The 26,644-nt window shown below is 41.0% G+C and overlaps 1 protein-coding gene across 2 annotated transcripts in view; it reads right to left on the reverse strand.

The window, feature by feature from the left end:
- Nucleotides 1-1,232: 1,232 nt before the first annotated feature.
- The window catches only part of NSG2 (neuronal vesicle trafficking associated 2), a 67,318-nt gene continuing 41,906 nt past the window's right edge, over nucleotides 1,233-26,644 (reverse strand). For both annotated transcript variants that reach the window (XM_063292382.1, XM_063292381.1), the window contains exons 4-5: nucleotides 5,232-5,342; nucleotides 1,233-4,061 (exon numbers count right to left, since the gene is read on the reverse strand). In XM_063292382.1, coding sequence (XP_063148452.1) covers nucleotides 3,870-4,061; nucleotides 5,232-5,342 — 303 coding nt within the window. In that variant the 3' untranslated portion in view covers nucleotides 1,233-3,869. The remainder of the gene's footprint in view (nucleotides 4,062-5,231; nucleotides 5,343-26,644) is intronic.

The raw sequence follows: 26,644 nt of genomic DNA on the forward strand, positions 1-26,644 counted from the left end.
AACACTTTTTAGGGACAATCCTCCACTACCTCCCTCCTTCCAGAAAGGGTATGAGTTTGTGCAGAATAACTTCTGCTTGGATCTTAAAATAAGTGAGGGCAGCAAAATGTTCATAAAAGAGTGTGTGTCAGGCATGTCTATGTGGGTGGCTGATGTCTAAGCAAGATTGTCAGGAGCTGCATGCTTGAACTGTGGGCCCCCACCCATTTTGTGCTGTAACTCATGGCAATCATGCAGCCTCTAATGTACTTGATTGGCAGATGCCAGCTGAGTCATGAAACTAACAACCGGAGTCACAATTCCTAGGGAAAATGGTACTGAACTAGATAGACCCATGATCTGAATTGATCTGAAGTAAAGTTGATCTGGGGTAAGACAGTCACCTATATATTTCTCTAAAAGGTATACTGTATTCAAAAATCTGAGGATAGACTACTGTGTTTTGTGAGAAGTGAGGTAAATATGTAAAATCCATATTTTACAATTCCTGACATGTTCATCAGACCCATTTAAATTCTTGGTGAGAAAATGGAAGGAAACAATGGTACCACAATAGTTGAGACTCTCAGACACATCTAATTTTATTTGTCCTGTCAGAAAAGGTCAAGAACTACACCAAAAATACTTCAGTCTCTTCTACCTACTGACATACAATAACCACAAAATTATAAATTATCCAGTAGCTGTTCTGGACATTGTTTTCTTTTTTTTCCAATGATTTTTTTTTACATTTTAGATGAGAAATGGATTTACAGATGCAGTATGAAGAAGAAAGAGATAGAGACAGGGATAAAAAGACAATGAGATTTGGCACTACAGTTTTGGCTACATTATACAACCATTTATCATTACTTCTTTTGTTTTCCATCTTCGATAGAGTGGGTTTTTTTTTTTCCTTGCAGGCAAAATATGAACCAGGTGTCTGATTTGGGGGCCCATCTTTAAGGCTCTTTCTTAGTGACAATTTGATTAACTTTAAACCAGTTATAGTTTGCTTATTTTTCTCTGCATTCAGACGTAATTTAATTTGCATAATTTGGGCATATTCAGCCAAGAATTCCCCCATTTACCACTCCCAAGCAACTCCTATTAATAAAAGTTAGGATTTTGTTGGATCAAAACCTTGTTTTTTTTTCTTCTTCATGAAACTGAAGGTTAATTTGACACAAACCAGCTCTGCAAAATGAAGAATATTTTAATACATAACTTATTCAAACCTTTGTATATATAAAGCATAAACTACATAAGATCACAGAGTTTCCTAGTATGATGTATTAGATCAAACACACTCTTGAACTGTTTCCTCCTGTGCATTTATTCAGTAATTCCTACCATTCTAAATGGTTCTACTGATTTCATGGAAGCCAATTTGTAGAACTCTGAGAACTTCTGATAAAAATCCAGCATATTTTATTTACTGAAGATGAAGTCACAGCAGCTGTAATATTAATCTATATAGCACATTTACTTCCATGGCTGGACTCATGTGGTTTGCGTCTTCCATCTAAGCACTGATCAGACCCTAAAGTGTTGCGACATGTGGCCTTAATCAATACTATTGGTGAGATTATGGAATGCCACTCAAGGTCACTGGTACTAACCCAGCTGCACTAGTAGCCTGGCCTTGTATAACACAATTTCCTAGATGGTGCCAAGGACTCAGTGCAAAATAACACATACAGTACAGTATATTCCATTAGGAGCAGTGTGTATACCTGATTTTTGAAACACACATGGATTCTTTTCATGTGAGAAATACATGGCTTCTGATAAGTAGCCCCATATCTCTTTCCCATCTACATATTGACAGCGGTATTAGATGTTGGTTCCATGAATAAAAATGAACCCACAGAGATGGGTAGGAGAATCCTCTTAAAGAGTGAACCTATGATCTGGCAAGGTGAACATGCCAGGATTTCATAAGATTGTATAGAAATACACATGGGTTTTCCTTGGTGGTTATGGATTATTCCAGTTTCTATGACATTATGTCACAGGTGACTTTTAAAATTATTTTGCATCTCTTTAAAAAAATGTTTAGTCATTGTATGGGGTGAAGGACAATTGAAGAGGGGAGAATCTGAAAATCCTAGCATGCAAATGTGGCATAAAATAGCAAGGTTATACTCAAAATCTTTCTTGTAACCTACTTATCATCTATGGAATGTGCTAATGTAATTCAAATGCTGTCCAATACACAGGAGAACCAGTACCTCCTTCATGATTCCTACTGCAGAAAATTTGAAGCTGATAGCCAATATCCCTGCTTCAGCTTGTGCTACATCTAGTCTAATTTCCACTTAAAAAAACGATTTGCTGCTTGCAAGTCTAAGGTTGGTTGGTTGGTTTTTGGGATGTCTTTTGTATCTTGATGAGAGTACAGTATTATTCAACTGTTTCAGATTCTCAGGAATGCAAATGGGTCTTGGCAGCAAGGATGAGAATTTTCTGAAGCTATCTGGTACCCATAGGCATAAGGAGGGCAAGTGATGAAATGTATGTCATAATGTCACAAGGCAAAATCTGTAACTTGCAGACTTGCATTCGATCTTGGGATATGAAAGGGCAGCCAGTGATAATGCATTATGTCATCATTTTTGAGTCATGGTGGTTAGTAGCAGTTAGCAGTTTCTTCTTACTATGTATCTCTAGCTACATTTTATTTGTGTGATCACACACCTGCTTGGCTAACCATTTTTTATTTTTATTTTGGCAAGCATACAAAAAAAAAAAAAAGGCTATCTCTGTGCTACTTTGAATAACTCTGTTGTAGGAGCGCCTGGCCATGTGGTGGGACATTTGCAGTGGCATCTGTTCATTGCCCTATTGAGCAGGATTCCCAATAGCCTATAAGCCTCTCAAACTCCTTGGGGAATCAGAATAAAATCAGTTTCACTTCTACAACTTTTTGTCTCTATCTCAAATTCACCTAAAAATGTGGGTCGTTGTGAAACAGCAATCCACCTCTTTTGCCAGGTCTAATTAAATTTGTTGTTTTTGAACTTTGGCATTCAGTTTTGGGTTGTGGGAGGGCAGAACTGTTGTATTCAAAATTGTGTTGGCAGTCAGGAGACACATGGGAACCTGCTTGTATTCACTTTCATGGCTAATATTTCCCTCTGTGAGAAGCAACCAAAGGTTAGTAGCCACGATCCAATAGTTTAATGCATGTGTAAAGAGACATGAGTTTCCTTGTGTGTAAGGGCTTTCCCATTCATTTTAATGTTAGGGACAGAACTATGCATACTGGAGCACCAAAGAAGTGCTAAATTTCTTTAAAAGCATCTCCGTAACATCACCGTCCCTTGAAAACTATTTGATGCTGGACTTTTCCCAGACAATTATGTATTTTATTTGTATATGATGGTTGTGCACTATAAAGTTCCTCCATCAATCTGAGCTTTCTTTTCATGTCACATTGTGATAAACAAATTCCCCACTTTTATTTTTTTGGGCCAAGTTCCAAGACTGTTTTCTCAGCCAAGAAAGGCCTGATGAATTATGTTTGCCATTTCTTTTACCTTCTCATTAATGTTTTCTGGGTTTGCTTTTTTTGTTTCATTTTTATTTTCTTAACAAATATTCGGCAATGGTTTTAAAAATATTTGTACATTGTGAGATATAGTCAACACCTAACATGCCTTTGTACAAGATCCTGACTTAGTTACAAATTAACGAGAACAATGCACTAAAGGGGAGGGTGTGAATGAATGAAAGAGAGAAAACTATCCATTAAGATGACACCTGCACTTGGAGTTAGTGTATTCGCATTGCACTGATTAGCAAGGCGCCCTCTCTGAACTAGAGCCATGATTTAGAGACATGATGTGGTTTTCCCACTCCCTCTATCCCCAGGCCATCGCATGGCTTTAATGACCTTCTGTCTTAGTGGCCTTATTTTCGTGATTTACCGATCCTGAAGAAAGCCAGGGGGATACAGACCGCGAGCTGGTTTGCTTGGCCATGCTGTAATGGCTGATGACAGTGTAGAATCTGCCCCGGGAGTTGGAATCCTGAGCTGAATAGTAAGCATCGAGGGAGGCGGGAATGCACCTCTTATGCTGGAGATCAAGAAAAAACAGTAACCATTAATACTAATTACAGCAAAACCACTATACATGTGTGTGTGTGTGTCATCCTGAATCCCTCTGAAAAAGTTTGAATATTTTGATTGCAATTCTATCTACCAAACCCAGTTCCATGGCAGCATCTAGCTGAAGTTGGCTGATCTCAAAAAGCTAAACTTAGGGTTGGACCTGGCTATTACTTGAACAGGGGACCCCAAAGCAATCCCAGGGCTGTAGACTAGACTAGGACTTAAGAAATAGGAAATTTGAAAAAAGCAATGGCAAACCATTCTATCTTGTTGCCAAAATGACTGCAACGATCTGTCCATCATAGTGTTTCTCAACCTTGGCAGCTTAAAGATTTTATTTATTTATTTATTTGTTTGTTTTATAAATTTATTCACAGCCCATCTCTCCCCTACTGGGGGATTCTGGGTGGCTTACAATAAAACAACAGCCAGCATGGCTGGCTGGGGAATTCTGGGAGTTGAAGTCCACACATCTTCAAGCTGCCAAGGTTGAGAAACACTGGTGCATAGAGTTACCAGGAGGTGAGTTCGACTCGAGAGAAAATTTTCTTTCCTGTATGCAATTTCTTCTTAGGATAGTCCCATAAAATTCAGCAGAGCTACATGTACATGTATTCTCAATCCAACTTTGTGTACAGTATGGGCTAAGGAACAGACTATAGTGCTTGGATATAAGACATAGAGATGAAGTTCCACAAGACAGATAATTTTTCCTCAATTTCACTTTCCTGCTCCTATTTCTCCAACTGTGAGAATAAACTCTCACAGTTGGAGAAATAAAATAAAGACTTCCCAAAACTTCCAAAATGCACAGTGCATAAAGGTATGCCTCTTACATGTTTTATACTGAAACTAGGCTGAGTCAAAAAACTAGTTTTTGCCAGCCTGTTCAAAAATAGATGGGGGTGGCTGGCTGCAGTCTGCTTGAAGATTTATACCTGTCAGATTCAAAATAATTGAGGCTGTAGGAGGGTACTGCAAACCTTTATTTCCTAAAGCACTAACCACTTTTCAACATGTTGTTGACAAATTATATCTTCGATCCTGACAGAGAAAGGCAGGACTAAATTGCAGTCATGCAGTCAACCAGATTCTATCAGTAGCAGAGATGGTTCATCCATCTCAGACTGCTTACCTTATAAACAAATCCGTCTGGGCAACTGTGGTCGTAGGTGAAAGCTTTGTATACCACAAGAAAGACTATGCAGGCAAGGAATGCAAGAGCCAGGCTTATGAGAATAGTGACCTGCAAAACAAGGGTACATTTAATCTGTAGCTTGTGAGGAAATCAGTTGTATTTCTAGTCAGTTTAACAGACCAGGGTGGTGGCTGTGGTTGTTTTTAGTGCAACATGCAGTATTTACCTCCTGTCATCACAGATATTAAAATGCGTATCAGATTCAGTATATTTTCTGAAAGTGTATATTAGCTCTAGGAAAACAGATTAATAACTATGGAGGAACTACTCTATTGAAGATAGAAAGCTAAACTGGAAAAGACTACAGCAAGTATTCATGAAGAGATATTAGATATTAGAGACCCAGTCTGGCGTAGTGGTGAAGGTGCTGGCCTAGAAACCAGGAGACTGTGAGTCCTAGGCCTGCCTTAGGCATGAAAGCCACTGGGTGATATACATTGGGATAAATCTCTAATAATAACAATAACAACAACAACAACAATTAACATCTGAAATTATGAACTTCTTGAATTCCTAGTGTATGCAAAGTAAGCAAAAGCTAATATGGACTGGCATCCATATTATGTTTCAGTTTGGTAATAAAGCAAAATAGCACCTAGGAAGCGAGGGTCAAAATAACATAGTTTCCCCACTGAGGTTGATCTGGGAATACATCAAGGTGAAAGCAGGGCCTTCTGGATGAAAACGACAGAAAGAGATGCTACTGGCCGCAATGTACACCAAGTATAAACACTGACTGACCTTGAGTGTATTGGTGCCGCCCTGCCCAACCCGCTCAACCACCCACCCAGAAAATAGATGAGGGCAGGAGGGAGGAAGCAGGAAATAGGTTCAGCCTCAGCACCTGGTCTGAAAAAGCCAAAAACAATGAGGCTCATTGCATCATGCTCCCTTTTTTTCTTTTAAAAAATGCATTATAACTGGGGCAACTGGCAGGGCATGTGTATCTTCAGTACTGAGCATTTTATTATTTTTGCTTCTAAAATGTATTGTTTTTCTTCAAGAAAATGTGGCGGTAAATGGTATGCCCCCCTCCTATACATGTATGCTGCATTCACTACCAAACCTATGGGATGCCACCGCCCCCCCGCCCCCCAATACATATGAACTGCTTATCATGCCCTTGTCAGAAAACATTCACAGCAAGCTGAATTGACCCTGAGTGGTGATAGGGGGAAGACTCAGTCAGGAGCGGTAGCCCAGTAAACCAGATTGTTTCTATTCACTGACCATAACTCAAAGATAGTATGGCTAGCATCCCAACCTAGTAAGAAGGAATAAATAATAATAAGGTCATGAGGATGGGTTTATCTAAAATATTCCAACTTCATGCTGTAATTTCCACCCTGTCTGCCTTTTCCTTTGTCTTGCCTTTGTAATGTAGTGGACCAAAGGTACATAAACTCTGGTTCTGCTTTTGCTGAGGGCTGTTCAGCAAAGTGTCAATGCTTTGCTGGAAGCCCAGAATATACTGTTTATTGACTGCATGCAAATAAAATTATGTTGCATCTTCAGAGTGATATGATTGCTTTAGGTGAGCCAGGTTTTGGCCACAACAAAAAGGAAGCCTATTTGTAAATATCTGTTTAATACAAAACTGATAACCACTTTTATTAGGAACAACAAAATGCGTGTTTGCTGTAACATATCAGGAATTCAGTAAAACCTGGAAGAGCACTATGACCAGAAACAGAAATATTACTTGTGAGTTTCACAAGTGAAGATATGATATTATGACCCTCTTCTCCCATAAAAGCTTTAAATGCAAAGTTGAGAGCTACCTAGATACACCACTGTCCAAGGGCAGTTTCATTCTTTATTTATAGTTTAAGAACACTGTTAATATATACAAACCTACACATGAAACGAATATAATAATTCTGTAACTTCTGGCCTATATTTCAGCCTGAATGTGCAGGGGTTCCCTGAGGCCTGAAAAATATTTCAAGGGTTCCTCCAGGGTCAAAAGGTTGAGAAAGGCTGCTTTAGAAGCTGTTATCAAAAGAAGCAGTGCTGTTGTGCCACACCCTGGAACAAAAGTACAGTAGGCCACTGCTTTGCTTTTTAGCACAGCTTCAAAAGGATGCCTCATTAAAATTTGTAGAAGCAAAGTGCCCCTTCAGAGCACTCCTAGAAGCCAGACTGGTTCTGTCCCTTGTGATATTCAGGAAGCTTCTCATAGCAATTAATCAATCAATTAGTCATTCAACCTGCCCAGCCCTGTTGCTTTCTCCTCTTAGATAGTTCCACCACAACCTACAAAATTGAAACCACTTCCCTGTTTCTCTCAAAAGCGTAAGAAATATTGAACTAAATACTGTAAGGACAAAGTCCTATCTAATCTAGATCTATAGGGGAAAGCTGTAAGCAAGAAGCTGCCTCATAAGGCAACAGCCCTCTGTTCTTCCTAAAGCTTATTTGTGTATTTCTTTGTATAAACATTTGTATACCGCTTCCTATTTTTAAAAAAAATCTCAAAGTGGTTGACAATAGAATTCAAGCAACTAAAATGGCAGGTTAAAGCTTACATTAAAATATTCTATAAAATATAAACAATAAAACAATCATATGGAAAGTAAAACCAGCAATAAAGAAGTTAAAACTATCTTAAGAACTCATGTGTATTTAGTGGCATTCCCCATTCAAGCTCTTTCTTCCCTTGATGTATATTAACCTGCAGCCTGTTTTTCAGCTTGCCCTAGTCTTCCGTCATTCTTCCTATCAGACAGCAATCTCTTTAACTCTCTCAGCCCAATAAATAAAATTCAAAGCAAGCAGAATAAATACATATTCTGGGTCAATGTGGGTGTGCATGTCCATACCCAGTTACCCACAATTAACATTTGAACTACCTTGAAATCTCTCATTATGATAAACAAATTGTAGCCATCTTAGCCCTCGATTTTAAAGCTAGGTTTCAAGTTTGCAACAATCATGATAAACCACATAATTTCACAAATTCTTTTAAAGAATAGTAAAGTTCAGGGGTGAGCATGCCATTTTGTAACTCAGATTCAAAGCCTTTTCCTTTTCATATCCCTTCCTCCTCTCAGTTCCATCCACTCACATAAATATGCCATGGTACATACATGAAAATGTCTAATACAAAATTGATCTGGGATAAAATGACAGAATTTCAAGTCCAGTAAGGAAATGAAGCCATTTAAGGAACTGGAGGGAAAAGTGGGAGTGATAACCATGAGTTATCATTTTTCAAATTCTCTTGAAAATGCAGAACTTTATTATTATTCAAATAACACATGATCAGACAAATGAACTATCTAATAAAACCTAACAGAAACCATAGCAAACCTCACAGCAATATAAATTCCCACAAAAGGGAAGCAAAAAGTTAGAAGGATTGTAATAACAGAAAGGCTATAAACAGCAATCCTTTCCATGTACCCACTGTCCCATCTTATTCCCAAAGATGTATCAAAAAGGCTGGTGCTATATTGTGCTGCTATGGAAATTAATTTTCTGGAAGGGTGGCACTTCCAGCATTACATTTATTCTAGCTTTATATCTTTTGGCTGAAATGCAATTATATAATTAATTTATGACCACACTTAAAATATGTATCTCCTATATTTTAGCTTTTTTTTTAATATTACTTTCTGAATTTTACTGGACTTGTTTTTACTGTTGTAAAGCACTACACGTTAATTCAAATGTACTAAATCAATCAATCAATCAAGTAAGGTTTTATCAGACATAGTTTCATTGATGATAACCAGGATCTTCACCATCCTTCCTTATATGCCTTATTTCCATTGTTTTACGTTTAGACAAAGCCTTGTCCTTCTCCAGTCTTAGGGGAATAGTTGCCCAGAAGGAACCTTCCATAAAAGATCCTTAATCCACAGTAGAAGAGCTGCTTTTGATTTATGCTTCAGCACTTTCATTTTTCCTAATGCCCCCTCCCATTTTATCATATTTCATGAGATATGAATTCTAGTACCTTCATATGAAACCATCAGTTCCCATTCTTCTCAAAGCCAGATCTCTTGTGTTTACATGGAACTCCATATTATAAATTTTCCTGTTAGACTTAACTGCCTGATAAAATAAAGGTACTGTATATTTATTTATTTAAAAATGTGGAAGCCACATATTTTATTCCCTTTAACCTGATTACTATTATCCATGATTCTATCTCTTCATTGGCTGATCTTGACTGATGAAAAAACATCTACAGCTTACCTGGGTTTGTTCTAGACAGCTTGAATAACCTTATTTTAGTTCAGAGCTGATTCAGAATCAACCCGTATAGTCAGCATTATTTGTTACCTACTGTAAGTGCTGTCCTGTACACCCAGGTGCAACCTGGAGGAGGGAGGGAGAGAAGGGAAGAGGAGTAGCACCAAGAAGCATAGGAAATGTGGTTCTCCAGGATGCACTACATCTTCCCTTCCCATTCTTCCTGGTTTCAGCTGATGATCCTACAGATCCCACAGCAATTTTTGCTAAAATAAGAAGCAATGGAAATATATTTGACAGTACTTCTTAACATCTCCACTGATTTTAGAAAACACAGGAAACATTTTTGGTGCTTGTTAGCATCATTGGATGTCCATGCCATATATAGGTGAGCCATCTATTAATAGTGCCTCTCACAAAGATAAACTTTAAAAACAGAGGACAGGGGCATGTTGGAAAGTTTGATGATATTAAACAAATACTTTGGCTCTATTTGAAACTGGCTGAGTAGTGAATGCATAAGCTTAATGAATTTCCCATTTGGACACTAAGGAGGAGTCACCATTTGGTCCAAACCACACATACAGGTGTAGGGCAGAAGAGGCAAGCAAGATACATTCTGTAGGTCCCTATAATATGTAGGATGGATCTTTACACTCATCCTTTCCATAGTATTACAATTCTCCATCCCTTTTCTAGTACCTTCATATGCCATCTATCAGCCATCCCTTCTAGAATCTCACTGTGGAACAATGGTGGCACCATTCCACTATAAGAGATAGTGGTAAGATTCCTCTACTTTTCCCACCCCAGAATAAGCTGGTCTTCCTATGCTCTAAAAGGCACCATACATGGAGCATGGAGTTAGTGTTCAGTGCATACTGGAGAGATGGCTTTAGAACAGCTCTACATTCTGGAGAGAGATCCAGCTACTATTTAGAAAGTTCTTTAGACTAGGAAATGTTACTTCAAAATAGGTTGTGCATAGAATTTAAGAAAGCTTAAAGGTAGGAACAGACTGAAGTTTCTTTAATATAAGCACCAAATAGATAGAATGAAATTAGACTCTTATTCTTCAGATGTTTTTTCACCTTAAAAAAAACGTAATATCTCTTCCAATTTTTTTCTCTTTTGGGGACCTCTAATGTCACCATTGCCCATTTTGCTTTTTATTTTTTTAAATTTCTTTATTTTCTACCCTGCTTTTATTATTTTTATAAATAACTCAAGGCAGCAAACTTACCTATTACTCCTTCCTCCTCCTATTTTCCCCACAACAGCAACCCTGTGAGGTGAGGTGGGCTGAGAGAGAGGGACTGGCCCAAGGTCACCCAGACAGCTTTCATGCCTAAGGCAGGACTAGAACTCTCAGTCTCCTGGTTTCTTACCCGTTGCCTTAACCACTAGACCGAACTGGCACATCTTGTCACTAAGAGCCTGCTAACTGAGGTGATATTTAATTAATTAATTAATTAATTAATTATCAGATGTTTATCACCGCCCATCTCCCTCATACGGGGGATTCTGGGCGGTTCTCTGGGAACTCTGGGAACAAAACCAGCCTTGGCAGGACTAGGGAGCCAACCAACCCCAAGAGTGGCTCTTCCTCTCCCCACTCCAGGCATGGTAACAAAACCAGGTCTTCAATCATTTCCTGAAGTCCAAAAGAGAGGAGGCTAGCCTCACTTCTGGGGGAAGAGTGTTCCAAAGGGCTGGAGCTGCTGCAGAGAAGGCTCGCCTCCTGGACCCTGCCAGATGGAATTCTCTTGCAGACAGGGTCCGCAGCATGCCCTCTCTCTATGAGCCAGTGGGACAGGTCGATGTTATGGGGATGAGGCAGTCCCACAGCTAACCTGGACCCATGACATGTAGGGCTTTAAAGGTGATAACCAACACCTTGAATTGGACCCGGAAGCAGACTGGCACCCAGTGCAGCTCATGCAGCAAAGGTGTTATGTGTGCAAATCTTGAAGTACCCAAGATCACCCACGCAGCTGCATTTTGGACCAGCTGTAGCTTCCGGATACTCTTCAAGGGTAGCCCCATGTAGAGCGCATTACAGTAGTCTATATGGGAGATGACCAGGGCATGAGTGACCGTTTGAATTACCTCTTGCTCCAGGAAGGGGCGTAACTGGTGCACAACACAAAGTTGCACAAAGGCCCTTCTGGCCATGACAGCCACCTGCTCTTCGAGCAGGAGTTGTGAGTCCAAGAGGACCCCCAAGTTACACACTAGGTCTGTCTGGGGCAGTGCAACCCCATCCAAGACTAAAGATGGCAAATTCCTAGGAGCAGAGGGGCCGTTAACCCACAGCCACTCCGTCTTACCAGGGTTCAGCTGAAGCCTGTTGTTCCCCATCCAGGCCCCCACAGCCCCCAGGCACCTGGAGAGGGCAGTCATAGCATCACTTACTTCCCCCGGGATGGAGATGTACAGTATAGCTGAGTATCATCAGCATAATAATGATACCTCATCCCATGGAGACGGATGATCTTGCCCAGAGGTTTCATGTAGATGTTAAAAAGGAGCAGAGAGAGTACGGAATCCTGCAGCACCCCACAAAGGAGGGGCCGCGGGACCAATCTCTCCTCCCCTATTAACACCGATTGGGACCAACCCTGGAGGAAGGAGGTGAACCAGCGCAAAACTATGCCGCCCACCCCCAACTCCCTGAGTTGCCCCAAAAGGATACCATGGCTGATGGTATTGAAAGCCACTGAGAGGTCAAGGAGAGCCAGGATGGATGCATTGCCTCCATCCTTCTCCCACCAGAGATCATCCATAAGTGCGACCAATGCTGTTTCTGTCCCATATCCTGACCTGAAATCTGACTGAAAGGGGTCTAGATAAACTGCTTCCTCCAGGATCCTCTGGAGCTCTACTTTCTCAACCACCTTCCCCATAAAGGGGAGGTGGGAGACTGGTTGAAAATTATCCAGCACGGTAGGGTCCAGCGATGGTTTATTGAGGAGGGGGCATACCAACGCCTCCTTAAAGGCCGCCAGAAACACCCCATCCTGCAAGGATGTATTTACCATTGACTGGGCCCAACCACATGTCACCTCCCACGCTGCCTTCACCAGCCAGGAGAGACATGAATCTAATTGACAGGTGGTGGCATTTACAGTCCGGAGGATCTTGTCCACTTCCTCAAGTCCAACAGGGTCAAACTGTTCCCAGATAACTGGGTAAGTACGCTCCCCAGGCATCTCCCCAGACCCCGTCCCATGCTTGGAGTCCAACTTAGAGCGAATCCGAGCAATTTTATCCTGCAGATGCTCTGAAAACTCCTCAGCACGGCCCTGTAGATGATTTTCCGTGTCCCCTTTCCCCAGCAGCAATCGGGTGATCCTAAACAGGGCCACTGGGAGGCATTCTGCAGATGCAATAACAGCGGAGAAATACTGACGGTTTGCTGCTCTTACCGCCACAAGGTAGGCCTTAATCACGGCTCTAGCTTGTGTCCAGTCAGGTTCGGTCTTTGTCTTTCTCCAGCTGTGCTCCAGGCGTCTCTTAATCCTCTTCAGAACCCTCAGCTCCTCCGTGAACCGTGGGGAGTGTCAGGTTCGATAAGATAAGAGAGGCCGCACAGGTGTGATCCTATCCAAGGCCCTGGCTGTCTCCCTATTCCAGGCAGCAGCCACGGCCTCCGTTGGACCATGCAGCAGATCCTCAGGTATAACCCCCAGCTCCCTCTGAAACCGCATTGGGTCCATCAGTTGCCAGGGGCAGACCAATCAAATAGGTCCTGCCTCCCTGCAGGGGAGGGGGTGTGGCATATAAGAATCCCAAGGTCACCAGGGCATGATCTGACCATGACAATGGGGACAGATGCAACTCTCCCCTCAGATCACATTGCCACTGCTCTGACAAGAAAACTAAGTCTGGTGTGAGGCCACTGTCTCGAGTCAGGTCCTGAATAATCTGAGTCAGGTCCATGGCCACCATGGTGGCCATGAACTCCTGAGCTTCCTCTGAGGCCCACCTCAGGTACAGCAGGTTGAAATCCCCCAGAACCATAAGCCTGGGGAACTCCACCACCAACCCTGAGACAGCCTCCAGCAGCTCAGGCAGGGAGGTTGCTACGCAGCAGGGAGGCTGGTACAGCAGCAACACTCCCAACTGCCACTAATGATATCTCTGTCGCTAATTCTCCCTGCCCTGCTATTCTGAGAAAGCAATGAGATGACAGAACAAACAAGTACATCATGTTTCCAAGTAATTTGTCAAATAATTAAATTAAGCAGCTGGCTCAATTAGACTGGCCAAACTCCATCACATAATATCATTTCTGGAGCTTGTTTGGATCCTAATGGATTTGATGTCTTAAATGTTTGTGGAGCCAGGTTCCAGTTATGAGACATATTTCATTGCCAAGTGCTAAACTTCCAGTGAGGGAATAACAATTACAGCTTGCTTAACAAGCACTGGGTGAGTTATAAAATGCTCTTTTCTAAGCAGATGCACTAAAGCACTAAATGCTTTAAATTTGGGTGGGAGGGTTTACATAGAAGGTTCTTGGGACCAAAATGGTCCCAACTTTTTAAAAATTGTTCTATGGAAAACTTGCCAGGCACATACACAACCTAGACATGATGGGTTTCAAATTGAAACTTGGTTTCTTCTCACTCCTGGAGGAAGTGGAGTGAGCATAATGGGATCCATAGAGAAATGTTTTAATTAATTTATAGCCTGTTTAATTCAATTAATACTAAATACTGTACAAGAACATCCAAAGCCAATGCAGCTTTTATTATATACAAATGCTATGTAATGAAAACAAATATACATAATTACAGTTAAACATTACAATTAATCTTAGAAATAGTTACAATATTCCTGGCATTGTGAGCTTGCAACATTCAAATCCCAAAGGTCTTGCAGGACCACCATATTTTTACACGTTTCCAGAAGGCCATGGGAGTGGAAGCTGCCCTTGGCTCAGGGGCAAGGTATTCCAAAGGAGGGCAGTATCCACAGAGAATACCCCCTTTCATGCCCCCTCCCGCCTCATAGCTGGAGACCTTCAGTAGGCATTCTATGACCCCATGGGATAGGCAGTCTCAAAGATACCCAGGCCCTGAGCCATATAAGGTTTTATAGGTGATAACCAGCACCTTGAATTGTACTTGGAAACTTATTGGTATCCAGTGCAGGTCCCCTTCAGCAAAGGATTGTTACCTTGTCGTGGTGCTGGAGCTTGAGCACCTCAATGATGCCATGAGCTAAACCGTGAAGGGCCACCCAAGACGGGAAGGTCATGACAGAGAGGTCAGACTAAATGCGATCCCTGGGGAAGGTAATGGCAACCCACCCCAGTATTCTTGCCGTGAAAACTAAATGGATCAGTACAACCAGAGATATGTCGGTATACCATCGGAAGATGAGACCCCCAGGTCGGAAGATGGTCAAAATGCTACTGGGGAGGAACAGAGGATGAGCTCAACTAGCCCCAGACGTGATGACGCAGCTAGCTCAAAGCCAAAAGGACGGCTAGCGGCCGACGGTGCTGGTGGTGAACGGCGAATCCGATGTTCTAAGGATCAACACACCATTGGAACCTGGAATGTAAGATCTATGAGCCAGGGCAAATTGGATGTGGTTATTGGTGAGATGTCAAGATTAAAGATAGACATTTTGGGTGTCAGTGAACTGAAATGGACTGGAATGGGCCACTTCACATCAAATGACCACCAGATCTACTACTGTGGACAAGAGGACCACAGAAGAAATGGAGTAGCCTTCATAATTAATAGTAAAGTGGCTAAAGCAGTGCTTGGATACAACCCAAAAAACGACAGAATGATCTCAATTCGAATTCAGGGCAAGCCATCTAACATCACAGTGATCCAAATATACGCCCCAACCACAAATGCTGAAGAAGCTGAAGTAGAGCAGTTCTATGAGGATCTGCAGCACCTACTGGACAACACGCCTAAAAGAGATGTTATTTTCATCACGGGAGACTGGAATGCTAAGGTGGGCAGTCAAATGACACCTCGAATTACAGGTAAGTATGGCCTGGGAGAACAAAATGAAGCAGGACATAGGATGATAGAATTTTGCCAAGACAACTCACTCTGCATAACAAACACTCTCTTCCAACAACCTAAGAGACGGCTTTATACATGGACTTCACCAGATGGACAACACCGAAATCAGATTGATTACATCCTTTGCAGCCAAAGGTGGCGGACATCTGTACAGTCAGTAAAAACAAGGCCTGGAGCTGACTGTAGTTCAGATCACGAACTTCTTCTTGCACAATTTAGGATCAGACTAAAGAGATTAGGGAAGACCCACAGATCAGCTAGATATGAGCTCACTAATATTCCTAAGGAATATGCAGTGGAGGTGAAGAATCGATTTAAGGGACTGGACTTAGTAGATAGGGTCCCGGAAGAACTCTGGACAGAAGTTGGCAGCATTGTTCAGGAGGCGGCAACAAAATACATCCCAAAGAAAGAGAAAACCAAGAAGGCAAAATGGCTGTCTGCTGAGACACTAGAAGTAGCCCAAGAAAGAAGGCAAGCAAAAGGCAACAGTGACAGGGGGAGATATGCCCAATTAAATGCAAAATTCCAGAGGTTAGCCAGAAGAGACAAGGAATTATTTTTAAACAAGCAATGCACGGAAGTGGAAGAAGACAATAGAATAGGAAGGACAAGAGACCTGTTCCAGAAAATTAGAAACATTGGAGGTAAATTCCAGGCCAAAATGGGTATGATCAAAAACAAAGATGGCAAGGACCTAACAGAAGCAGAAGAGATCAAGAAAAGGTGGCAAGAATATACAGAAGACCTGTATAGGAAGGATAACAATATCGGGGATAGCTTTGACGGTGTGGTCAGTGAGCTAGAGCCAGACATCCTGAAGAGTGAGGTTGAGTGGGCCTTAAGAAGCATTGCTAATAACAAGGCAGCAGGAGATGACGGCATCCCAGCTGAACTGTTCAAAATCTTGCAAGATGATGCTGTCAAGGTAATGCATGCTATATGCCAGCAAATTTGGAAAACACAAGAATGGCCATCAGATTGGAAAAAATCAACTTATATCCCCATACCAAAAAAGGGAAACACTAAAGAATGTTCAAACTATCGAACAGTGGCACTCATTTCACATGCCAGTAAGGTAATGCTCAAGATCCTGCAAGGTAGACTTCAGCAGTTCATGGAGCGAGAATTGCCAGATGTACAAGCTGGGTTTAGAAAAGGCAGAGGAACTAGAGACCAAATTGCCAATATCCGCTGGATAATGGAAAAAGCCAGGGAGTTTCAGAAAAACATCTATTTCTGTTTTATTGACTATTCTAAAGCCTTTGACTGTGTGGACCATAACAAATTGTGGCAAGTTCTTAGTGGTATGGGGATACCAAGTCATCTTGTCTGCCTCCTGAAGAATCTGTATAACGACCAAGTAGCAACAGTAAGAACAGACCACGGAACAACGGACTGGTTTAAGATTGGGAAAGGAGTACGGCAGGGCTGTATACTCTCACCCTACCTATTCAACTTGTATGCAGAACACATCATGCGACAAGCTGGGCTTGAGGAATCCAAGGCTGGAGTTAAAATCTCTGGAAGAAACATTAACAATCTCAGATATGCAGATGATACCACTTTGATGGCTGAAAGTGAAGAGGAACTGAGGAGCCTTATGATGAAGGTGAAAGAAGAAAGTGCAAAAGCTGGTTTGCAGCTAAACCTCAAAAAAACCAAGATTATGGCAACCAGCTTGATTGATAACTGGCAAATAGAGGGAGAAAATGTAGAAGCAGTGAAAGACTTTGTATTCCTAGGTGCAAAGATTACTGAAGATGCTGACTGCAGTCAGGAAATCAGAAGACGCTTAATCCTTGGGAGAAGAGCAATGACAAATCTCGATAAAATAGTTAAGAGCAGAGACATCACACTGACAACAAAGGCACGCATAGTTAAAACAATGGTGTTCCCTGTAGTAACATATGGCTGCGAGAGCTGGACCATAAGGAAGGCTGAGCGAAGGAAGATCGATGCTTTTGAACTATGGTGTTGGAGGAAAATTCTGAGAGTGCCTTGGACTGCAAGAAGATCCAACCAGTCCATCCTCCAGGAAATAAAGCCAGACTGCTCACTTGAGGGAATGATATTAAAGGCAAAACTGAAATACTTTGGCCACATAATGAGAAGACAAGACAGCCTGGAGAAGATGCTGATGCTAGGGAGAGTGGAAGGCAAAAGGAAGAGGGGCCGACCAAGGGCAAGATGGATGGATGATATTCTAGAGGTGACGGACTCGTCCCTGGGGGAGCTGGGGGTGTTGACGACCGACAGGAAGCTCTGGCGTGGGCTGGTCCATGAAGTCACGAAGAGTCGGAAGCGACTAAACGAATAACAACAAAAGTGCAGGTCCCACAACAATGGTGTTATATGGCAGTATCAAGATTGTCCAGTTAACCTATTGACTGCCAGGCTTTGCACCAGCTGAGGTTTCTGGTGGTCTTCGAAGGCAGCCCCATGAAAAGTGATCCATACTGGAGATGGGAAAGGCTTGAGTGACAATATTTAGTGCCTCCTGTTCAGGTAAGACCACAATTGACACACAGGCCAAATGCACTCCTGCCCTGGCTTCTGCTTGCACTGTGGGTTGAGAAGGACCTCCAAATTGTGGACCTGCTCTCCATGGGTTAGGGTTAGGCACTCTGAGTATAACTGGATGCAATCTGTATACTGATAAATATCTCAGACCATCTAGTGGACTGCCTCTCCCAACAACTTCAAATTGATGTTAAACCAGAGAGGGGAGAGAATCAAGGACTGTGGCATCCCACCATGGAATGACCAATGACCTGACCACTTTCCCACTCCCCTGTGAGAAGTAACTGAATCCTCTCACTCAAGAAGGAGTGGAACCACTTTAAGATGAGGCCTCCAAATCCCAACCCACATAGACAATCCAGGACTACACAAATGACAAAAGTTCTAACAAGACAAGGATGGATGGCATGCTTTCTCCATTCAAGTTCTGCCACAAATCACCTATGAGAGTGACCAATGCAGTTTTAGTCCCATCGTCAGGTCTGAATCCCGACTTCCATGGACGTAGACAATCTGTTTCTTCCAGGGTTCTGTAACTGTTGCCCCACCACTTTCCCCATATCGGGGAAATTAGATATAGGATGATGGTTTCCCAAAATAAGTTGATCCAAGGCAGCTTCTTGAGTAGGGGCAGACCATTTCTTTCAAGATTACCAGCATCAATCCATCCACCCACCTGCACACACACAAAGAGACATTGACAGTCACCCAGATACTATCCCTGCTCCCATTCTAGACAATTTAACTTGCCAGGAAGGTCAGGAGCTAAGTCCACAAGTTCTGGAGGTAAAGCTACAAAGAACCCTTTTGCCCATTTGCGTGACTCAGAAACATCCCAGGTAAACATCCCAGGTAAACTTGCAAGAAGCTACCTCTGCTATTTCGTCATATCCTGTCCATCCAGCTTCTCACTCAGAGCAGATGAGCAATTTGATTCAGAAAACAATCAGTCAGATAATGACACCTCCAGATTGTATAGTCATGTATAGTCATACAGATGTGCAGACACATTAGCAATCACAGAGAATTAATCCATTACTGAATGTCTTTTGTAACATCCAAATGGGGGTGGGGGCATAGCATAGTGTCGCATAGCTCTCTTACAATAAAATCTTAGCTTTTTAGCAAACTGCAAAAAGAATAAAACTTGCCTCATTCAAATCTACAGTATTCAGCTAGTTTATCCCAGTCTGCTAAGAAATTTGTGAGAAGGAAGACACGGTCTCTTGACTGCATGCTTCACAATGAATCCCCAGAGCCAAGCCTGAATGTAGTCCCACAAGGTTGCACAGTGGTATGTGTGTGTGTCTGTGTGTGTGTGTGTGTGTTAAGCTTGGGGAAAAAATTAAAAAGCAACTATCTTCATATTCCCTGAAGGAATTTCTGCTCCAGATTAATCTGTCATTCTATCTTAATTTTTCTCAGTTGGTTATCCCACACATATTGATATCATTCATTCTATTTTCTTCTGTCAATGAGTAAATCACCAATATCAAAATACTCTGGAATGGTGAAGTCACACAACCATAAGGTCAGCAATACAGTCCTAAAATCCCAGTGAAATATCTGACAAATACATTTGTTTTCTCCGTTAGCCCAAAGAATGACATTGTGAAGTTCAGCAAATGCTGAGCTGCTGATCAGTTAAGAGTTTTATTATAAATAAATATGAAAGCCAATATCTGTAAAACAATTGTCTTTGTCATGCACTGAATATTAAATATTAAAGATTGGTACTGGGAGATATTATTTGACAGTTTTGTTGTCACTGTTTATTTATAAATGTTTTGTTTGTTATGAATATTCATAGCCCATTCTTCCATAGTCAAAATAATGTTCAAGGTAGCTTACAAATGTCCTTTTCTACAAACAGAACTTTGTTTATATGAACTGTGTGACATTGTCTAATTCATTGAACTGATTGAAAGTATCATTTTCAATAACAAATATGACTGAGAAGTAGTTGTGCAGTTTTCTCTTCCCTAATTTGGTTTCCATCAGATGTGTTAGACTTCCATTCTTGTAATTCTCAGAAATATGATTGTTGCTTTTCCAGAAAAGGTGACTGCAAGAAGGTTATCCTTTAATTTCCAGTGGATGTTCCCAGTTGATGACTACATTTCAGAGCAGCTTTTCTAAAATGACCCTTATGAAGAAGAAGGTTTGTGATGAGAAGAATTGGGACTGACTTGTCTTTTGAATCAGTAATTTGAGCAACGGATTCAAGTAATAGAACTCCTATATAAGAGCTTTTCCCCAGCTGCCAGCTTTTATAAATGATATCACATTGCATTATGTTTCATCTGTGACACTTCACCAAGTTGTTAACTTGTGGGATTTTGCATTAATGGAAGTCTCAGAGCTTGAAGGACATTTTTAAGTGCAACACCAAATACAATTCAGAGGTGAAATTATCAAAGAAGTTAGAACATTTCTGTATACAACTAGAACTAGGTGAAATGTATGTGCTGAGCACATGGGTCATGACGTCCAGTTTCAAGTGCTTGTGGAATTCCACCAAACTCACCCAATTCAAAATGGAGGATTTTGCTCTGTCAGTTTTTCCAGGGAATTAATTTATTGCAAATATATCCAGAAATATTTTTGTTCCCAGGAAGCCTTCTGAGATGCATATTGGTACATTTAAAATGGCAACCTCTTTACAATTCATAGCAACAGTGGATTGGGAGGTACCACCATTAGAGTAGGATAGCAGTTGAACGTCTATTGAAAAATATAGTTTTCTACATAGTGGACAGAGTACTTTTCCAGTACCTCATTTCAGGGCTGCAACTAGGGTCTGTGTCACCCAGGGCAAACATGGGTTTTGCACCCATTTTGGTGCCCCCCCCAGCGTGGTACCCAGGGCACATGCCCCAGTTGCCCCCCTAGTTGCGGCCCTGCCTCATTTTGTGGTATTGTGCAGTCTTCTAAACAAAAATTATCTGGACAATTTAGCAAATAATAAAAATAGACACAAGTTCAAAGCAACTAAAAGCAGCACATAAATTTCACCTAAAATCCACATCACCTGTAAAATGGAGGCTAGAAAAGAAATTGCATATCCATGAAACAATTTCAGTGCAGCAAAAGAGTAAATGTTACAGTAAATGAATGTATCCTAATTCACCGATACCCAACTTACTTCCTCTGCTATTGATAGCCTACCTTCATTTAGATATGACAGGTAATCGGAAAAAAAGGCAGATTTATAAAAGCACCTAAATATGCGTTGCTGCTTCACTGTCACAAAATTAGACTGAACAGCTGAGGACAAACCAAGGTTAATTTTCTGGGGTTTGGGTTTCATATTCTCAGTTCATTTTTTCACATTTCAGTTTTCCACTGGCTCTGACATTTAATATAATATCCCTCAAAATTGAGCTCCACTTGCAAGAGCCTTGCAAAGAAGTGAGTTTATATATAAATTCAGAGCAATAATTTCTCTACTTCAAATGCAGTGACCTTTTTCATTTGAGATAAGATGAAAAGCAGTTATTGTATATTTACAACTATGTTCTAGCATTTTTGTTCTGTTTGAGAATGCTGATGGGCTATTGTAGACCAGGAAACAAAACTATTAATAGTATTCATATATAGTAGATTAGTTTCTCTTGTTCAGAAACTATTATTAAGAAGACTTCCGGTGAGTGTCATGGCAAGCTGATGTCTGGCTGGAAGTGGGATCATGTTTACAAGGAGAATCATATCTGGATGCTGAATCCAGACTGGCAAAATCTCTCCAGAGGAAGTAGAGAACATTGAGATAATCCATGTGACTCTGGACAGCTGCTCCTCATGACTGGACTGCAGGAACTGTCATTTTGTGGTCGGGTTGTGAGTTGCATGGCTGGAAGTCAAGGATTCCATCGAGCTCATACCCGTAATGCAACCTTTTACGGACATAAAGCTCAAACTGAGCCTCATTTCTTAATCACTTTTTGGATTTTTTTTTAAACTGTACTATACTGGAAAGATTAAGACCCTTTGGACTGGCAAGGTCTTACTGTATTCATTGGGTGAGTTGCCTTCTTCTTGGAGAAAGATGGTTTAAATATGATTTTAAAATCTTTGGAAAAATATTGTCTTTGGGATTACACAGCAAAAGGGTGTTTAGAATATGGATTTTGGAATGTTAACAACAGATTAAGGGTCCAGATGGATTTGGAATTATAGTTTTTAATTAATTAGAAGAATTATTCCCATGGGGAATGGTGATTGTTTGGGGGTTTTTTTAAGAAGAAACATGATAATGGGATCTTGAAAGTTTCATACCAAAGGGAGCTACAGGATAATAAATTTGTTTCATTACCAAGGAAATAAAGAATGGAGCAAAAAACATTAATGGATATTTTTTAATACTGCTCCCCAAGATTACTTGACATGATAGACAGAGCATGTGTCAATGAAGTTACAGAAGAACAACAAGCTACAACAGATAATTTTGAAATCAATTTGAAGGTGGTGTTAAGTGTGTCAAGCAATGGGAAGGATATGGAGAAAGATGTATTGGATTGTCAGCTTTCACAGGTAGACCAGACAGGAGACATGACCAAATGAGCTAATTCTACTTTATTGTAAAGGCTACATTAATATAATCTTGCAAATCTGAAAGTATAAATCTCCCACCATCCCTTTTTACAGCCTGATGAGTTAGGGACCTTCCTTTCTGAGTTTCTTCTCTGCCTGTTATGCAGCGATGGGCTCCCCCACCCCTTATATGATCATTCCCTAGGCACTATCTCTTCCCCCCATCTTCCAAGGTCATTCCCACATACCATTACATGGATACAGAAATGGAACTGATGGATGTTTCACCACCTAAAGGAGATGTACAATTTTTAAACCAGGAAAGTTATGTGGATAACTTTTTTCTTACTGGATCTACAAAAGAGGATATTTTTAGCTAACATTTGCTCCATTATTCCAATCATTGTTATCAGGATGACTTTTCACCCTCCATATATGTATCCTTGTTCACCTAGTACCCTTTCAATACCATTCTACCCATCACCCCATATATTCATGTATACTTCAGTTTGTTCCCAGCTTTTCTGGAATGAATATTTGATCATCATACTAAATCCTGCACTTAAGAGACTCAGCTGCATTGACCAAGGTTTTCCAGACCGAGAAAGAAAAAGGAAACCCATATTCATCATGGTATTCAATATCCTGTTTCTGAGTCAACCCTGATTCTTCAGATACCATTCTTCCCTCTGTGATACCTAGCATAAGATGCAGTGTGTTATAATATCTTTTATTACCAATAACTGGTTGTCACCTGATCTGTTAGCAATTTGTTTAAGTGAATTGTGCTGAAAAGATAAACTGAAAATACATTTGGGAACAAGGCTATTTTCTCCTGCAAATGCCTCCTCCTGTTAGTTCTTAAACAGAAGTAATGCACCAAATTGTACATAAAGAGAAATGAGGAAATCATCTTACATACTCTGTATGCATGTCCATGAGTGTATATGTATAGATGAATATGAAAGACAGAAATGTGGGGAAGCTCTCTTAGGTACTGAATTGAATGTTACCATTTTCTTTAATAAAAATTGGTGTTAGCAACATACTAATTTCATTGTAGAATATTTATGGACATTTATCTAATTCTTTCATTCTGGTCCTATTATATTTAGTCATTTAGGCTGATAAACGTTCCTCTCCTGCTACATATTTGAAAGATTTGCATTTAAGCAGAAGTTTGATTGAAAATGATGACCTTGATGGAAACAAAAGATCTTATACAGGGAACAACTCTAAATGTGAGTTTTATAAAAGAGAGAAAATCTAGAAGGTACACTTGGAGTGATGTGTCTGATTTTCATTCCTGGAATATCTCAATTTCTCTCCCACCATGTGATCCGATTATGTCAAGGTCAGAGGAACAATTAATCATTTAGTCTATGACAGAAAAATCCAAAACAGGAAATGAATAGATCAGAGCTGATCATGTGACAGAATGAGAGAATCTGTAAACTGTCATCCTAAATGGTGTAAGAAATGCTCAGCTGAGCAGACCAAGGCTGAAAGAACATCCCCGATGGGATTTAGAGATTATTGACATTATTGCTTGTCTTCCAGAGAAGGGATTGAAAGACTTCTAGTGATTTCATGTTAACTACAGTTTGACCAGATGAACCATGGAAATGGATTTTGCAGAGTATTGTGAAAGTGGAAGGAATGGAATGCCACCGCCTTACCCATGGAACATTTTTATTTTTATTTTATTTTTTTAATTATTATTAAACCTGTATGCTGCCTGACTCCCAATCACTCTGGGAGGCTTTAAAGAAATGTGTTTATTATTTGTTGATCCCAGAGAAACTCTGATCCCTACAGCAGATTTAGAAATTCAGTAGCACTGTGCCCTACATACTAGGGTTGTGCTGCACTTTAGCTCTGAAGGAGATAGATGCTTTGGAACAGATAAGGTTGTGCACAAAGTCCCTGTTTGCAGCTCCTTAAACCAAATATATCTTTTCTTAGACATCTACAGAGAGCAGCCACATAATCCTGGGGAAAGATGCAGCTGTTTGAAGGAGTCAAAGATAGGTTGAGCAACCCTGCACTCTCTGAAGCACCTTTTTGCCTTTGACACAAAAGTATTGCACAGCTTTACTATTTACTATATCCTCCTAAGGCATTAGGGACGCGGTGGTGCTGCGGGTTAAGCCGATGAGCTGCTGAGCTTGCCAATCAGAAGGTTGGCGGTTCGAATCCGCATGACGGGGTGAGCTCCCGTTGCTAGTCCCAGCTCTTGCCAACCTAGCAGTTCGAAAACATGCAAATGTGAGTAGATTAATAGGTACCGCTTCAGCGGGCAGGTAACGGCATTCCGTGTAGTCATGCCGGCCACATGACCACGGAACTGTCTATGGACAAATGCCGGCTCTTCGGCTTTGAAACGGAGATGAGCACCGCCCCCTAGAGTCGGACACGACTGGACTTAATGTCAAGGGAAACCTTTACCTTTACCTTTACCTACGGCATTATTTCTGAATAAAAGAGCTAAAGGTTAGTATCAGTGCTACTTGTCCATCACTAGAATGGAAACTGCTAGTGGAATGCAGCCCCTTCTGCCATCCAAGGGTGCTCTACCAAACTGGAAGGCACTCTGGAACTAATTTAGAGACATACATGCCTGCACATACATACATTCATACATACATACTGGAAGGGGAAAAAGTAATGCAAGTCTCATCTTATGAGTGGATGTCCATCACAGATAATTGAAAGAAGCCCTCTGGATACAAGATCATTTCAACAGTCTTCAGGGCAGCAGAAGAATTAAAAATAATATGAAACTTGATATCTAGAAATATAACTAAACCAAGATGGGAAATGAATTGTTGACACTGACGTTTGTAGATCCCAAAGGATCAGATAAGCTTTCTGGGGAAATTAAAAAAATATTTATCAGATCTGTATACTGCTACATTCACAAGACTCTTAGAGGCCAACAAGGTTAAAAATACAATAAATATAAAAAGTAAGACAACTGGAACCCACACAACATATGTGGCATCAGGCCCCAGAAGCCCTCCAGAAAACTCCAGCTTTTTCCAGAAAGTAGACTATATCACAGATAAACAGACCTCCAATGGGAGGTCATGCCATCACCAAAAAACAGCACTTATAGGCTTTACACACCCCCAACCTCCCCAGAATAGAAGACAACTAGCTACTTCTTCCAGCATGACCAAAGTGGCCAGCCTGACTCTAATGAAGAGAAGCAGTCCTGCAAATAACCAGGTGCCAAGCCATAAAGGGCTTTATAGGTTAATACCATCACTTTAAACTGCACTTGGAAGCTAATAGGAAGCTGATGTAGGGCCCACAAAACAGGTGTGATATGTGGCCAATGGTCAACTCCTGTGCACACCCAGTCCACTACATTTTGCACCATCTGAAGCTTCTGAGTAGTCTTTAAGGACAACCCCATGTAGATGATGTTGCAGTAGTTTAAATGAGTGGTGATGACAGCATGAGCCACTGTAGTCAGGGCCTTTTACCCCAAGTAAGTTTGCAACTTCTGCTAAAGCTGAACAAAGGTCCTCCTAACCACAGCCTCCACCTGCCCACCCAGCAATAGCCATGATGAGTCCAAGAGATCCTAAGTTGTAGATCTACTTGATTGCAGAAGTACCTCCCCCTTAGAGACAAAACTAGAGTTGTCAGTGTACCACAAATCTGTTTTGCTTGGATTCAACCTTAGCCTGTGTTGTACCATCCAAATCCTAACAGCCTTCAGACACTAAACCAGGACCTCAATAGTGTTTCTGGCCTGGCTCAGGATGGTAATATACAATTGAGTACCATCCTCATATTGATGATATGGCACCCCAGACCAAACAGATGAGCTCTCCCAGTGGCATCATACAGCTATTAAAGAGCAGGATGGAGAGAACTGAACCATGTGGCACCATAGCAATTGCTAGCCTTTGCCTGTAATAAAAATGTATTCATCTTTACAAGTTAATACATTACAAAATTCTCACAATAAACAGATTAATGTATTAATAAAGTATAGATACACTAGATGATAGATGTTCATTTACTTTG

This window comes from Candoia aspera, chromosome 2, assembly GCF_035149785.1.
Source record: "Candoia aspera isolate rCanAsp1 chromosome 2, rCanAsp1.hap2, whole genome shotgun sequence".
In the NCBI taxonomy this organism is placed as follows: domain Eukaryota; kingdom Metazoa; phylum Chordata; class Lepidosauria; order Squamata; family Boidae; genus Candoia; species Candoia aspera.